The sequence below is a fragment of the Danio aesculapii genome, chromosome 20 (genome assembly GCF_903798145.1).
Source record: "Danio aesculapii chromosome 20, fDanAes4.1, whole genome shotgun sequence".
Lineage (NCBI taxonomy): Eukaryota > Metazoa > Chordata > Actinopteri > Cypriniformes > Danionidae > Danio > Danio aesculapii.
The window spans coordinates 3,881,479-3,899,048 of NC_079454.1; the positions used below are offsets into that span (position 1 = coordinate 3,881,479).

Below are 17,570 nucleotides of genomic sequence, written 5' to 3' on the forward strand. Positions count from 1 at the left end.
ATATAACATCCATATATATATAACATCCATATATATACATACATATATACATACATACATACACACATACACACACACACAAATTCGATGGCTAAATTTTGGAACAAAAATAATGACAAATGTATTTAAAATAGAAAGAATGTTGAATAGCAATAACTAAACAAAATAATGCAATGAATCGACAAGTGCTTGCATTTTAATAGATTGCCAGGGTTTGAATATTTAGTCCCTGAAATTTAAGCTGTGAATATTACAACTAAAAATAGTTTTAGAAAATAGTTAAATCAATACTTCATACTCACCTTCCATAATTGACTTCCAAAATATTCATCTCTGTTTAAAACTATAATGTATAACATTCGAAAGGCTATTTTCAGTCCATTTCCATCAATTCAGTGCTTCAAATTGGGCTGCTAAAACTTGACCTTACATTAGTGTAGATTAACACTCTCCAAGTGCTGTTTCACCTGCTGCTTTCTTATTTTTTTTGGTTTGGGCTGGAATATGCGGTTTAATTTTAAAATAGAATACATTTTAGTTACTCTAGTATTGGTTTAACCTGCTCTACAGACTGATAATATTGTAAAAAATTTGTCTGGTAAATTTTCTAACGTCACCGGCAGGCACGCACATGCGCACACATGCACAGACATACTTAAATTACAGTTACCTATTCTGAACATAATACCCAGGTAGGGGCTGATGCAGCGGATAGTTGGGCTGTGGGTAATTTGCAGGTTGTCCATGCCAGTGATATAAAACCCGCTCCGATGGGCCCTCACCTGTAAAAACAATTCATATAAAGGTAATGGTAAGCAGCTGGATTGAACTGTACACCGAAATAATAGTTCAATAACACAACAACAACTCTGGTTGGATGACCTGAGAGACCCTACAGAATTATAGACAGATCTGATTAATAGAGAATAGATACGATTAATATACAGGAGCAAAACCATTCAGAGCTTTAAAAACCAGCAGCAAGAATTTAAAATCATTTTTATAACAGATTGAAAACCACTGCAAAGATCTGTTGTAATGTGCTCTTGTTTCTGCATACCACTCAGCAGCCACATCAAGCAATTTATTTTTATTTGTGAATCCCGAGGCTTTCCTAGGCCAGCCGAGAGACATAGTCCCTCCAGCATGTCCTAGGTCTTCCGAGGCCTCGTCCCGGTGGGACATGCCTGGAACACCTCCCTAGGTAGGCGTCCAGGAGGCATATGAAACAGATGCCCAAGCCACCTCAGCTGACTTCTCTCGATGTGGAGGAGAAGCGGCTCTACTCTGAGCTCCTCCCGGATGACAGAGCTCCTCACCCTATCCATAATGGTGCGCCCTGCCACCCTGCGAAGGAAACTCATTTCAGCCACTTGTATCTGAGATCTTGTCCTTTCGGTCATCCCCTAAAGCTTCTTCTCTACCACAACAGTCCAGTACATTGACCATTACTGCTGCACCGATCCACCAAACGTTTCATCCTTCCCACAATCTCACTCAACAAAACCAAGATACTTTTACTTTTATCTGGGGAAATCACTTTACTCCAGCCTGGTAATGGTATAATGGTAGAGGAATAACTGACCAGCGTTTCGCCAAGAATGCAATGCAAGATCAGACAGCGTCTTGTTCATAAACATATTTGCTCCATAGAGCAAAACTAAATTTATTTATTTATCTTATTTCACTCATTGTATGCCTTTATACAGACTGAGTGGATTGCTTCACTATTCAGGTATTGACTTAACATCGAAGCAACTGAAATAAATCTAGTGATTGTCACGATCACCAGCGATCGCAACTCCCTAGATCTCTGGTTTGCACATATGGACTACACTTCCTCCATTTCTGGACTACATTTGCATACATGCACTTCACTTAACACATGCTTCCTCATTCTGACTGATTACACTCGCACTACCTGAGGATTGTCAAAGACTGATTACACACACACTATTTAAACAGCACACTCACTCATTCACACTGCAGAGTCTTGTTTTCTGTATAGTGACAATTCAACGTGGTTCCTTAAGCTGCGGTCACACTTGACTTTTCTTCCCATAGACTTTTATTCATACGCACGCGAATGCGTCAGACGGGAAATGCAGGGTCATGCGTCAAGTTTCGCTGGTTGCTGAGGCGCAAAGTTCAAGCTTGGTGAACTCTAACCTGCTAAATCGCATCACTTGACTGCATGAGACCAATCAAGGACCAAAACACGACCTCTCAGGACAGATATTTAAAGCATGGAGCAATCGCTCGCTTTTTTTAATGTCTAATCATCTTGTTTAATCCCGCCCCTTTTCACAGCGCCGCACGACAGAATTTCGCACACACAAAGACCGGTGTGACCGTAGCTTTAGTCTTGTTTCTCCATGTGTTTACCCTAGCCTTGTTCCTAGTTATTCCTGTCTGCCGCCTATCTTCCGACCTCTCGCCTGATACTTTTGACTATGATTCTGGACTGCCTTTATACATCTGTTTGCACCTGTGTTGACCATTGCTTGCCTGACTACCCAATAAACCTGCATGTGGATCCTCACCTCAGCTGTCTCTGTCACTCCCCGTGTTACAGTGATGTTTGAGCTGTTTTTTAATTGGTTTGATCTGTTTGGAATTCTAATAAATTCTAAGTTACTGAAATTATTTTTATACATAATTTTATAATAGAGCCTTGGCTCAGTTGGCGTTTCTGTGTGGAGTTTGCATGTTCTCCCTGCGTTCGCGTGGGTTTCCTCCAAGCGCTCCGGTTTCCCCCACAGTCCAAAGACATGCAGTACAGGTGAATTGGGTAGGCGAAATTGTCCGTAGTGTATGAGTGTGTGTGGATGTTTCCCAGAGATGGGTTGTGGTTGGAAGGGCATCCGCTGCGTAAAAACTTGCTGGATAAGTTGGCGGTTCATTCTGCTGTGGCAACCCCGGATTAATAAAGGGACTAAGCCGACAAGAAAATGAATGAATGAATTTTATAATACAACTACTTTGTCAAAAGATTTAAATAAAAATAAAATGTAATGAGGAATTCAAATATGCATCCCTTTAGTCATACCAATAACAGGCTTACCGTAAAATCCTGGCTTTTTTGATGGAGGAAATCTGCAGAAACTGTCCCCCTGGTCGGAACGAAGAGGACGCGGCTTCTCTAGACTTTCCTCACTCACAGATTGTTGGGTGTGTGAATATAAGACAGTGGAATTGCAGTGAGGGTGAAGGTTGACTCTTAACAAATTTTCACTCAGGTCTTCTATATGGGATCTACAGTCTATCTGAAGGTGTGGTCTTGAACTTTGAGGCAGGTAGAAACTGGGTAGCCCTGCAGGACTCTCTGGGGGTTGCAGATCACTTATGGACTGTTTTCTGAAGGTACTGACCCTTAATTCTTCAGGTTGAAGCCCATAACCACGGTCTAGGTAATGCACCCTACTTGCATCATGAACACACATCTCTGGACAAGGCACTCCACTTTTGCCAGCCTCTGTAAGGTTCTGTGATTTGCACTGATGGCATGCAGGCCAGGCCAGATTGAGAGAAGATGAGGTCATAGATTCATCCGTCTCTACAGGCATACTAAGATGTGGGCAGCTGTCTAAGAAAACAAAAAGAAAAGAAAACACTGAGAGGTTTGTGCATTAAAAACATAAGCAAAATGTCAATACCAAGGCAGTGGTGGCATCCTGTCATAAATAGATGAAAAGATTATACTGCATGATATATTGTCAGAAAAACACTGTATATAGATTGTGAAAACAGGCACTACATGCCTGGGTAAATACTGTATGGTTATTTCCATTGAGATATTCTGTTGACTCAAAATAAAGATTTGTTGCTTTGTCAGCTCTGGAGACATTATTGCATTGGCTCCCTATTACTCATTTCAGTCTCTTGTATCAATGATCTTGTCCTTTCGGTCATGACCCATAGTTCATGACCATATTTGAGAGTAGGAATGTAGATTGACCAGTAAATCGAGAACTTTGCCTTTTGGCTCAGCTTCTTCTCTACCACAACAGTCCAGTACATCGACCATTACTGCTGCACCGATCCACCAAACGTTTAATCCTTCCCACAATCTCACTCAACAAAACCAAGATACTTGAACTTCAACACCTGGGAAATACACTTTACGCCAAACTGAATATGGTATAATGGTAGAGAAAACACTGAGCAGTGAGCAATGTTCTAGAATGGCCATCCCCATGGTTGATTTGAAAAGGGTTATTCATGCTTGGCATCCATCAAACCTGACTGAGCTGGAGAAATTGTGCAAGGAAGAATGGTCCAAAATGCCTTCAGCAAGAATTCAGGGATTTATACTCATCTATAAAAAGCGTCTGTTATTTCAGCAAACGGTGGCTGCACAAAAGATTGATGTCATGATTCTGTTGGGAAGCCCACATTTTTGCATCTGGCTGTTTTTGTTAAGACTTAAATTGCATTGCATCTGTTGATTAAATAAATGTTACGTCAGAACTGTAATGTTGCTTTTTCCTCGAGGGGGAAAACATAGGTCTCAAACTCAGACCCCTGATAACTTTCCTAACTGCAAGCCATAGCCTGCTGGCCTTTCAAATCAGCAAATTGATGTGGATCTTTTTTATACCATACATCTCAAACTCAATTCCAAGAGGGCCACAGCTCTGCACAGTTTTGCTCCGACTCTATCAAACACATCTGATACAAATAATCAAGGTGTTCAGATGCCTAGTAACACCATCTCAATTGTGAAGTTTGGAGGTGGAAGCATCATGTTGTGGGGCTGTTTTGCTGCAGGAGGGGCTGGTCCACTTCACAGTATAGATGGCATCATGAAGAAAGAACATTATGTCGAAATACTGAAGCAACATCTCAAGACATCAGCCAGGAAATTAAAACTTGGTCACAAATGGATCTTTCAAACGGACCACGACCCTAAGCATTCTGCCAAATTAGTTAAAATGGGCTTTAAGGACAACAGAGTGAATGTTTTGGAGTGGCCATCACAAAGCCCCGATCTCAATCCTATAGAAAATTTGTGGGCAGAGTTGAAAAAGCTTGTGCGAGCAAGACAACCTACAAATCTGACTCAGTTACACCAGTTCTGTCAGGAGGAATGGGCCAAAATTCCTGCAAACTATTGTGAGAAGCTTGTGAAAGGATACCCAAAACGTTTGATAAAAGTTTTACAGTTAAAAAGCAAAGCTAAAAAATATCAAGGAAATGTTTGTAAACTTTTGACTGTCTAGAAGTTTATAAAAAATTATCAAAAAAATTTTTTTTCTCTCATTATTCTGGCATTTAGCAAATGTAAATCATTTGAGGTAATCATAACGGACATAAAATAGTAAACGTTTAGTATGATTTAACACCAGACATTTTTTAAATAATGGCTATGTTCCTTTTTTTAGAGTGTGTTTAAACTTCTGGTTTCAACTGTATATTTTATCACTGAAGTTTTATTTATTTATTTAAAGTCTAAAAATCTTGTCTCGCCTCATTCTTGTGAACCCAGTCTCGTGTCTTTTCTCATCTCATGAGATATGTGTCTTGTCACACCCCTACTTTTGCCTCTTTGAGGCGTGCTGAATACATTTATAATACGTAAATAGTGCAGTTTGCATTATGATGAACAGTAAACAGATGGCTGGAGGAAAACTGTGCTTCTGTCACTTAGCTGGTCTCGCTGCATCTCCCTTTTTCAGTCACACATCCATAGTTTAACATGCTTAGATACTTACAAATAAGAGAACAGTCTGTGTTTTGGTTTGATATTCCTGTTTTTCACCAAGGCTCACTGTATGGCCATTTCCATTTATTCAACCCTTATTATTAAGCTACGCCCAGGTATATCCACATTTTTTAAATTTGGCACATTTGGAACAGTATAGTTCACCTAAAAGTAAAAAATTAAATACCATCAAGTAGTTCCAAACCTTTATGAGTTTCTTCTATTGAACACAAAAAGTTGACGAAGCAATACTATGAAAGTCAATGGTTACAAGTTTCCAGCATTTTTCTAAATATCGTCTTTTGTGTTCAACAGAAGAAACTCAAATATGTGTGAAACAATAAAGGGTGAGTAGAGGATGTCAGAATTTAGATTTTTGGGTGAAATATCCTTTTAATTGACTGCTGGGTGACAAGTGGAATAGGAATAAAACTGCACAAAAAATAGCTATTAAAAAAGACATGAAACATCTGAAACAATGCAATAAAACATTGTATAGAAAATATACGTTTGGTTTATAATTTTTTTAGATTATGGATGTCTGGTCTGGAAGAGACCTTTTAAAATTGCATGATATTCCAAGACTCGTCATGACCATAACCCGGACATGTTCTAAGGAGGCTCACTGATTGATTTTTGCTGAAATGAACTCTTATATATTTCCAAAAACAGATTTACCTGGAAAAGATTCCATTGCTTCTCTTTTAGGCTGTTCCTGGATACGGACAGTGATATCTGATTAGGTAAATAAGACAAAATCAACTCCACAATAGAAAAAGCAAAGCAAGCACAGACGATCGCTACAGTAAAGTTCAACCCGACATTTACTTTACTTTTATTTAGTTTGTTTTTTTAACATGAACATGGATAGTTTGATGGCATGGCAGTTTCATACCTGTTCACGGCCTGTCTTCTGTAAAGCTGTAACGTAAGCAGGGACACACTTGCTTTCGGTTTGATCAGGAAATGTTCTCCTCTTCTCTGCGATTTAGGGGAAGTCCACATTTTCCTGATGCAAATATTGCGGAGCAAAATTCCTGAACCATCCAATCAAGCTGCAGAAAACCTCCAATACCTATGGAGGGAATCACGTCATAATCTAAAAGCCACACCTACCGGAGGGTTGTCCAAACTCGGTCCAGAAGGGCCGGTGTCCTGCATATTTTAGTTCCAACTCCGATTAAACACACCTGAACCAGGTAACCACGCTCTTTCTAGGTGGACTAGAAACTTACCGGCAGGCGTGTTAAAAGAAGTTTGAGGTAAACTGTGCAGGACACCAGCCCTCCAAGACTGCTTAATTGTAACATGGTCGTTTCAGAGAGCATGCTTTTTTTTTGCACAACACATTTTCTTATATAATTATATCCAATATAATTATTTTATGTAATCATGAAATTAAGTATAAAACACCTCATAATAATTATTATTAATAATAAATCATTAATAATAATAATAATAAATAATCAAATATTAATATTGCATGACTAACATACAGTTGAAGTCAGAATTATTAGCCCCTGAATTATTAGCCACCCTATTTATTTTTTCCCCCAATTTCTGTTTAAGGGAGAGTAGATTTTCTCAACACATTTCTAAACAATAGTTTTAATAACTCATTTCTAATAACTGATTTATTTTATCTTTGCCATGATGACAGTAAATAATATTTGACTAGATATTTTTCAAGACACTTCTATACAGCTTAAAGTGACATTTAAAGGCTTAACTAGGTTAATTAGGGTAACTAGGCAGAATAGGGTAATTAGGCATGTTATTGTATAATGATATAAGCTATAAAATATATAGCTTAAAGGGCTAATATCTTTGACCTTAAGATGTTTTTTTTTTTTTGCTTTTATTCTAGCCGAAATAAAAGAAATAAGACTTTCTCCAGAAGAAAAAAATATTATCAGACATACTGTGAAAATTTCCTTGCTCTGTTAAACATCATTGGGAAATATTTAAAAAAGAAAAAAGAAATTCAAAGGAGGGCTAATAATTCACATTTTAACTGTATAACTATCATATAAACCCAGGCCAGGAGACCTGTTACAAGCGTAATTCTTTATTGAAACATGTTGGTTGTTCAGTAGTCAAACTGCATCTTCAAGAAGTCCACATGAGTCAGCAACACTCTAACAGGACTCTAATTTGAGTTGTCTTGTGTATTATAGAAGGGGATATAGGACACTCAACCACCCAGTCCGTGGACAAAAATGCATATCTCCCAGCTAGCAAATAGTATGTGGCTCAAATCCTGCCCACATACCGTATGGAATGATGGCACTTGGGCAGTCCGCTCCTGTTTGCCAGATCTGGGCCATATTTGAGCCATTGCAATATCACATATCAGCCAGAATTCAACCAAATTAACTAGAACTGACCCTATTCTGAGCCCAACTAAAGCAAACACTTTTCTCCATGATGGTGACTTTAGTCTATGTAGTCCACATTTGTTTTAAGATACTGGGCCACATTTGCCATATCTTCTCTGAGCCGCATTAGGCTCACAGTCACATTAGCCAGAGCTAACTGTGCCAAATATTTGCCAAAAGTGGACCACATTTGTTTTAGGATAACTGGGCCACATTTGCCATATCTCCTCTGGGCCACTATAGGCTAACAGCTGCATTAGCCAGAGTTTACTGTGCCGAATATTTGCCAAAAGTGGTCCACATATGTTTTAAAATAACTGGGCCACATTTCCCATATCTTCTCTGGGCCACTTTAGACTCACAGCCACAATAGCCAGAGTTTACTGTGCCAAATATTTGTCAAAAGTGGCACACATATGTCTTAAGATAACTGGACCACATTTGCACCTACACATGTGAGCCACTTTAGGTTTAGACCCAGATTTACCTTAAATGACTAGGCCACATTTTTTCCAACTGTGGCCCACATTTGTCCTCCATCATTTAAGCCAAATTTACGATTTTCCACATGGGCCACATTAGGCTCACATTCAGATTACGTTTTGCCATAAGTGTCAAATCTTTGCCTTAAATGGCCCATATATGAATGTGAATTTTGGCCCTCTTTTGCCATTGTACAGGTGGGCCACTTCAGGCATTCATTAAAACATTCATTTTAAGACATTCATTTTGTATAGGCTGAAGGAATACCACCAGTGTCGCACAACTGCCTAAATTGGCCCACATTCGTATGCTTGACGGACTCTGTCTAACAAGAAAAAGCAACAACAAAAAAAGAAATGTAAAAGAATTTCAGTACTTTCCTGCTTTAATTCTTGGAGGGTGCACGATGTCAATTCTTTTTTTGTGATGTCATTTAAAGCAAAAGTACATCATTTATGAAACAAGTTAGTGTGACAGGGTGGTAAATCAAACTGAGGGATGCACACAAATCATGAAATATTTACAAAAAAATAAATATATATCTTATGCAAATAGACCCACATATTTAAACCTCAAAACAATAAAAGTTTAGGAGGAAAAAAAGTCATTTATTTGATGATGTTTTAGGTGCAAAAGCAATGTTAGTCAACACGGACATGTGAAATTTGTTATGTACTCATGAGAAAGTATTTAAAAAAAGAATTTTACTCTTTAATAATAATTTATAATGCTAGCATGACGGTGACGCAGTGGCGCATGTTCGCCTCACAGCGATAAGGTTGCTGGTTTGAGCCTTGGCTGGGTCAGTTGGTGTTTCTGTGTGGAGTTTGCATGTTCTCCCCGTGTTCGGGTGGGTTTTCTCTAAGTGTTCTGGTATCCCCCACCAAAGACATGTGGTACAGGTGAATTGGTTAAGCTAAAAATTGACTGTAGTGTATGAATGAGTGTGTATGGGAGTTTCCCAGTGAGTTGTGGCTGGGAAGGCATCTGCTGTGTAACATATGCTGGGTAAGTTGGCAGTTCAATCCGCTGTGGTGACCCCTGATTAATAAGGGACTAAGCTGAAAAGAAAATGAACGAATGTTAGCAAGAACCCTTGAATAATTACTTTAAGCTTTGGAAACACATTTTAGGACATTTTTATGCCTCATGCAAGCTCATCAAATGTTACGGACACAAATGGCTCCCGTTTCACAGAACGATTCAACTGATCGTTTTGTCGTCGTTATCTGTTCAACAACAGTTTATCAATACAATTATAGCTAATGTGTAAGGCTTTTATTGTATTTTAAATGACATGATACTTCCGTTTAACACGAGCCAATCAGCGCGCTCATCTTCTGTTGAAGCCAATCAGACGGCGACTTGCCCTTGCGTTGACCAATAACGGCTAACACAACATTCACAGTTTCCTTTCGCAGCAGAAGTAATATGAACTATCTTGCCGAGTGCAAGGAATGCTGCAGCGCATTCTACATAGCTGTGGAAAGGATGGGAATGATAGGGTCGTGTCGTGATTGTATTGTATTGTAAAGGCGGGGGAGTGAAAATAGAATTTCCTTTAAAAAAAAATGTAACACTTATGTAGATAAGCATGTATTGTTTGGCAGTGACTTGCTGCATAAACTGTCGAGTATTTCGCGCTCCATATTTCAGATAATCACGCTGTGCTCAAAGCCGCCACGATTTTCGTAGATCTGTTCAGAGACAAAACGTCGGTCGCCTCAAAGGAAAGTCTAGGATCCACTGCTGTCTTTGCCTTTAACGTAAATTGTCATTTAATTTGTTGTCATGTCATGTTATGTTCTGCAGGACAAACATGTTTTCAGTGCGGATCGTCGCGGCGGATTACTACATGAGCAGCCCGATCAGAGAGCTGGACGTCTGCTATTCCGAGTTCAGAGAGAGCGATGTCAAAAAAGTGCCCGTGGTGCGGATCTTTGGGGCCACACCAGCAGGTATGTATGCATGAATTTTTGTGAAAATTCATTTAACTGTTGCAGACATTTGAGTGTCAAGCCATAGTATTACGTTTTTGCAGTCTGAGAGGCTTTTGATTTTACACGCAACTAAAAGTTGGGAAGGAACAGATTACTGGGTGATTTTGATCCATGCGCCATGTTGTCAACTCTGTTCGACCGCCATGTGGTCATGTTTACTCCAGCCGTGCAGGCTAAACGCTAAAGCCTATATGCTATATGCTACATATGCTATATGTTTGTTTTCATACAATTCGAAAGCACGTTACACAATCAATTAACAGCATCTGTAAAAACATGTCAGTAGTCTAAATGTGTTCGTCATGTGAACGTGACACTGGTTGTCTTCGCTGTGGTTCATGGTTTCTGGGAGAAAGACACAGGATTAAGTTCTTGTAGGGCTGCTCGATTATGGGAAAAATCATCACGATTTTTTTTTTGGTCAGAATTGTAATCACGATTATTCAGAACGATTATCAGTTGAAGTCAAAATTATTAGCCGTCCTGTTTTATAAATATTTCTCAAATTCATGTTTGTAATATTTTCCTATAATATTTTTATTATATTTTGGAGAAAGTCTTATTTCTTTTATTTTGGCTAGAATAAAAGCAGGTTTAAATATTTTGAAACCCATTTTAAGGTCAATATTATTACCCCCTTAAGCAATAAATATTTTGATTGTCTGCAGAAGAAACTACTGTAATACAATGACTTGCCTAATTACCCTTATTAAGCCCTTAAATCGCAGTTTAATCTGAATGCTTGTATTTTGAAAAATATTTAGTCAAATATTATGTACTGTCATCATAGCAAAGATAAAATAAATCAGTTATTAGAAATTAGTTATTAAATCTATCATGTTTAGAAATGTGTTGAAGAAAATCTTTCCATTAAACAGAAATTGGGGAAAAGGGGTCACTAATAATTCAGGAGGGCTAATAATTCTGACTTCAACTGTATATACGGGGTGGGACATTTATATGGATGTACCTTAATAAAATGGAAATGGTTGGTGATATTAACATCCGGTTTGTAGCACATTAGTAAATGTGAGGGGGCAAACTTTTCAAGATGGTTGATGACCATGGTGGCCTTTTTGAAGTCAGCCATCTTGGATCCAACTTTTGTTTTTTCAATAGGAAGAGGGTCATGTGACACTTCAAACGTATTGGGAATTTCACAAGAAAAACAATGATGTGCTTGGTTTTAACGTAACTTTATTCTTTGAGCCCCTTCACATATACTAATGTGCCACAAACAGGACATTAATATCACCAAACATTCCCATTTTATTAAGGTGTATCCATATAAATGGCCCACCCTGTACAGTTATTGTCCTCCCTGTAAATAAGGAAAGGGAAATAAATACAATAGAATAAAAATATGAATCAAACTGTTCTTTAAGCATCTTCACTATAAGATAACTTTAATTATAGCTACAAACGTCCTTCAGTCAAGAGCGAGTGCTTTTTTTTTCCTTTGGTTGTTTGATTAATGATAAAAACAGTAGGCAGCAGGAATATTGAGCGCTGTCACTTTAAGAGCAGTATGGTTCTGATTTATGGTTTCTCTTTCACGTGTCTTTTGATTCTCACTTGAGGGTGAGTAAATGGTGAGAGTTTTCATTTTTGGGTAAAATATCAGTTTAAGGCAGGGGTGACCAAACTTGGTCCTGGAGGGCCGGTGCATTTTTTTTTTGTTAAAGCCAAGTGTTTTGGGGTTTAGGAGCGATTTTCTTCAACACATGACTAAACATAATAGTTTTAATAACTCATTTATAATAACTTGATTTATTTTATCTTTGCTATGATGACAGTACATAATATTTTACTAGATATTGTTCAAGACACAAGCATTCAGCTTAAAGTGCGATTCACAGGCTTAATTAGGGTTATTAGGCAAGTCATTGTATTACAGTAGTTTCTTCTGCAAACAATCAAAAAAATTAATTGCTTAAGGGGGTAATAATATTGATCTTAAAACAGATTTTAAAATATTTAAACCTGCTTTTATTCTAGCCAAAATAAAACAAATAAGACTTTCTCCAGAAGAAAACATATTATAGGAAATGCTGTGAAAAATTCCTTGCTCTGTTAAACATCATTTGGGAAATATTTATATAAAAAATAAAAATAAAAACCCTCAAAGGAGGGCAAATAATTTTGATTTCAACTGATTGATAGTCATTTTGAATAATCGGGATTACAATATCCCATAGTCGAGCAGCCCTAATTGACCAATCGTTCAAATAGAGAGTTGATGTCATTCCAATGCAACTCATGGCTGTTTTATGGAGACACAGACGGGTGTCTGTACTCTAAAGTTACAGTATAAATTATTGTATAAAGTATTTGATATGGAACACTAGAGATCAGACATGTGTAAACAGTATAGCTATTTATATGTATAATGTATTTGACAAACTCCTATTGGAGATAAGTTTATAATTATTTATTTTTGCATTGTAATTTTAGGTGTTTTAAATAGATTTCTGTGTATTTTTCAATCTGTCACCTCAATATTTTTGACGGAAAATTTATCCCATGTAAGACCACAAGTAGATTGACCAGACAAGTTCTAATGCAGGAAAAATGAACTCTCTCAAATGCATTATTTGGAATACTATCCCCATATTCACTTATCCCTATATTCGTTAAGATGATCTGATGCCATTTCTTTATTCTTTATAGGCCAGAAAACATGCCTTCATCTGCATGGGATTTTTCCATATATCTATGTGCCGTACGATGGGTTTGGACAGGAAGCTGACCGCTACCTTCGACAGGTTGCCTACAGCATCGATCGAGCCCTGAATATCAGCATGGGGAATCCTTCGTCGAATGTGCAGCACATCTTTAAAGTGGTTTTGGTGACTGGCATGTATGTATCAAAGGCACACAATCATACACTATGACTTCCATGGACAGCTATAACTATTACTTGTTTAATTGACAAGTAATTTTAGTTTTTTATTACCCCCAAGATGATTTTTGTCAGCACGAGACACAGCCTGATCTGACACAGTCTGCCTGATCTGATCTGATCTCACCATCTTCATAATTTCCTCTAGATCAGGGGTCACCAAACTTGTTCCTGGAGGGCCGGTGTCCTGCAGATTTTAGCTCCAACCCTAATCAAAGATACCTGAACAAGCTAATCAAGGTCTTACTAGGTATACTTGAAACATCCAGGCAGGTGTCTTGAGCCAAGTTGGAGCTAAATCCTGCAGGGACACCGGCCCTCCAGGACAGAGATTGGTGACCTAGACCTACAGGATTGCTCAGTTAAACACTTTACTTAACCCTCTAAAAGTAAAGTGAAAAAACTTTATTTGGTGGCATATAAAATAAAATGTCTGCGCCAATAGCATAGTGGTTAAGTGCATCCACATGTAATGTGCATCCAGAAAGTATTCATAGCGCTTCACTTTTTCCACATTTTTTTGTTACAGCCTTCCAAAATGGTTTAAATTAATTTATTTCCTCAAAATTCTACACACAATCCCCCATAATGACAATGTGAAAAAAGAATTTTTAAAATTGTTGCAAATTTATTACAAATAAAAAGCCTGTAAAATCACATGTACTTAAGTATTCACAGCCTTTTCCGGAAAACTCTAAATTGAGCTCAGGTAGATTCTGTTTCCACTGATCATTCTTGAGATGTTTTAGCAGCTTAATTGGAGTTCGCCTGTGGTAAATTCAGTTGATTGTACTTGATTTGAAAAGGCATACACCTGTCTATATAATGTCCCAGGGTTGACAGTGCATGTTAAAGCACAAACCAAGCATGAAGACAAAGGAATTGTCTGTAGACCTGCGAGACAGGATTGCGCTAACAGCTGATGTGATGCTCGTGACTATTTGAAAAGCGTGCGTGCTTCCGTTTCCTTGCGTAAAGCAACCGCGCCTAGAAACACAACTGGTGGGATCAGTTCTCCTTCAAATAGACTAGACAAAAAGTTTTGCTTATTCACCCACAGTCTTGCTGCTTTCAAGAGCTCCAGATTTGAGTTTTTGTAAGCAGCACCGGTTGCTTTTGCTTTGACCATTCTTTGAACAGATTATTAATGGGCCTAACGTTAACCGTGTGGGTGTGATCATCCTTTCATTATCACACATAGTATGGTTTTCACCTGCTTTCTTTTGCTTACAGTTGATTTTGCTAATATGGTTTAATTATCATTATTCTACAATAACATTGCTTTAATGGGAATAACTCCCAATTTATGTGTAGTTAACTGGTGATCTGGAACCGTTAGCCAGGACCAATTACTGTGCATATTTTAGATGCATGATAATAATTATTTTTTTAAAGGTCAATTTATTAATTAATTTATTTATGTTTTTATTTATAAAGAAATGTTTTGATAAATAAATAGTATACAGCTATATTTAGCTTGTTTTGACACATTTAAATTTGGGGGTAAAAATAATTATTTATTTATGTTTGGAGAGATAAATATGGGTAATCCTTAATTTTGAGCTCTGAAAAGTCTTGTGAAATAAAAACTAATTGTAATACGACACTATGAAACCATGACCCATTTGCTCATACTCATTGACCAAGCTCATACACAACACACACAATAAGTGAAATGAATGGGGCAGCATGTGGACATAACCCAAAGTCTAGTCATTACCCTAATCTAGTCACCAAAATCTAGTCATAACCCTAATCTAAAGTCATTTTAGCATGTCAAAGTCAAATTTATGTATATAAAATATATTTTCCCAACAACAAAATTGTGGCTAGTGAAAATGCTGAGTGGCTAGTAATGTTGAAAAACTGCTAGCCACAGTGGCTGGTTATCAAAAAAGTTCATGTCAAGCCCTTATTATTTTGCAGTTGCACTTAATTTGACTTCAGTTACCCTACTTTTAAGGTATCCGGTATATGTTGAGGTTTACAAAAATAAATTATTGATAAATCCGTATAATAGGCTGAAAATACACATGAATGCCTGTTCTTAATGTGAACGTGACAGTCTTGCACAAGAGTTTCACATGTTTTACATTTGAACATGTTTCTCTCATGGGAATGCATTTGAACTATACTGCAACTATGAAGCATTATATTGGAACATTTGCTAGCAGACTTATGTCGTTTATATATGTTTCTATGCTTATATATTTCTTCTTTTAAAACATTTGGAGAAAGAGATATCTAAACATCTCATCTCTTCACAGGCCTTTCTATGGATACCATATGAAAGAAAAAAGCTTCATGAAAATTTTCCTCTACAACCCACAGATGGTCAAAAGGTAGGTCCTAGCTTAATGTTTGAGTGTAAATGTAAAGGAAGATCAAAAAGGACAAAAACATCGGAAACAGAAGTTGTGTTGGACAGGATTGTAAAAAATTTGTTTATGTATTGTTAATAGTATGACATTTTAAAAGCTTTTGTTTTCATAAGTCTTTAATTACACGGCTATAAGTGCTTTTGTTAAAGTTTTTGTCTTGTTTCTAGTACAAATATATACAAAATTGGGTAAGGAAAATCTTGTTCTCCCATTGAAATGAGATTATCTTGCTTGCGCCATTGGTATATTATTTAGCTTTTTTAAACAAAAACCTAATTAATTTTGACGTATTTTTGAAAGTAAGAAATTAATTCTTGATTTAAGAATTGAAGATATTTGAGCTACAAACAAGACAAAAACTAAGACAAGCATCTTTTGCAGTGTATGAAATTACAGGATGAGCGTTGTAGACTAATTCATGGCTTTAATGACCTGTCGTTCACATCATATGAGAAGCATTTCTCACAAAACAGATGCTTTATACACATAAATACTTGTGTATAAATGTTTATTACTAACATTTCTATCAACATGAGTTGATTATAACTGCAGATCAATGATGTGTTAAATAGCCTACTGTAACGTCTGCAATTATATAAAATAAATAAATAAATGCAACATATATGAACACATACAGCCCCTTACAGTCTCAGATATGTTACCAATTACAGAAAAACTACACACAGCACACATTTAGTCCTTATTTGGGTTAAAACACAACATGAAATATAGCCTACAGTCAGTGCAAACCTCTCATCTGTGTCTTTCATCTTCAGCAGGACATGTAGCCTCTGTTAGAGAGTAATTTTGTCTTTCCGAGTTCATAATAGTCCATAAGGTGATGATAATAGTTTAACATGGCAGTCTGTTCTCGTTTTATGTTGCAGGAAGCATCATTTGCTGCTGTTTTTTCCGGCTTCTCCTTCGTTTTTTTCACTCTTCACTCTCGCGTTTGTCTCTTTCTGAAAGGATTGGATATCAGAGCGTTTCAGTGATCACGAGCACATTATTAATATGTTCGTTATTTCAAATATAGACGTGCGGCGAGCTCTCTTGAGAAAGTGAAACCAGTCGCACTTTTAGACAGGCTTGTAAAACAACAACAGGACACAGCAGATTTTGTTATTCTTGGCTTTGTGGCTGTTCATCAAGACGACTGAGCTCGGGTCAACCATGGCTTGTTCATTCATTCATTTTCTTTTCGCCTTAGTCCCTTTATTAATCCGCGGTCGCCACAGTAGAATGAACCGCCAACTTATCCAGCACGTTTTTTTGTTTTTTTTACACGGCGGATGCCCTTCTAGCCGCAACCCATCTCTGGTAAACATCCATTCACTCTCATTCACACACAAAAACTATACGGACAATTTAGCTTACCCAATACACCTGTACTGCATGTCTTTGGGCTTGTGGGGGAAACCGGAGCACCCGGAGGAAACCCACGCGAACGCGAGGAGAACATGCAAACTCCACACAAAACTGCCAACTGACCCAGCCGAGGCTCAAACCAGTGACCTTCTTGCTGTGAGGTGACCGCACTATCTACTGCGCCACCGCGTCGCCACCATGGCTTGTTATTATATGTATATATTATTACGGTGTAATGTCTCGGCTGTGTTTTAAAAAATGGCGCTTCCTTTGTTTTCATTCTCCTGCGTCTGCGAGTGACATATCTCTGTAAACCAATAGCGTTCATCTGCACGTCTAGCTCCGCCTTATGGT

General features: G+C 37.7%; 2 protein-coding genes across 2 annotated transcripts in view; one reads left to right on the plus strand and one right to left on the minus strand.

Moving 5' to 3' along the window:
* Positions 1-6,682, minus strand: part of traf3ip2a (TRAF3 interacting protein 2a) — a 12,118-nt gene extending 5,436 nt beyond the window's left edge. Inside the window, exons 1-4 of the mRNA XM_056445579.1 lie at positions 6,600-6,682; positions 6,383-6,439; positions 3,065-3,586; positions 671-782 (exon numbers count right to left, since the gene is read on the minus strand). Of these exons, the coding sequence (XP_056301554.1) occupies positions 671-782; positions 3,065-3,586; positions 6,383-6,398 (650 nt within the window). The 5' untranslated portion in view covers positions 6,399-6,439; positions 6,600-6,682. The remainder of the gene's footprint in view (positions 1-670; positions 783-3,064; positions 3,587-6,382; positions 6,440-6,599) is intronic.
* Positions 6,683-10,381: 3,699 nt separating this feature from the next.
* Positions 10,382-17,570, plus strand: part of rev3l (REV3 like, DNA directed polymerase zeta catalytic subunit) — a 53,940-nt gene continuing 46,751 nt past the window's right edge. Inside the window, exons 1-3 of the mRNA XM_056481236.1 lie at positions 10,382-10,523; positions 13,236-13,425; positions 15,735-15,809. Of these exons, the coding sequence (XP_056337211.1) occupies positions 10,385-10,523; positions 13,236-13,425; positions 15,735-15,809 (404 nt within the window). The 5' untranslated portion in view covers positions 10,382-10,384. The remainder of the gene's footprint in view (positions 10,524-13,235; positions 13,426-15,734; positions 15,810-17,570) is intronic.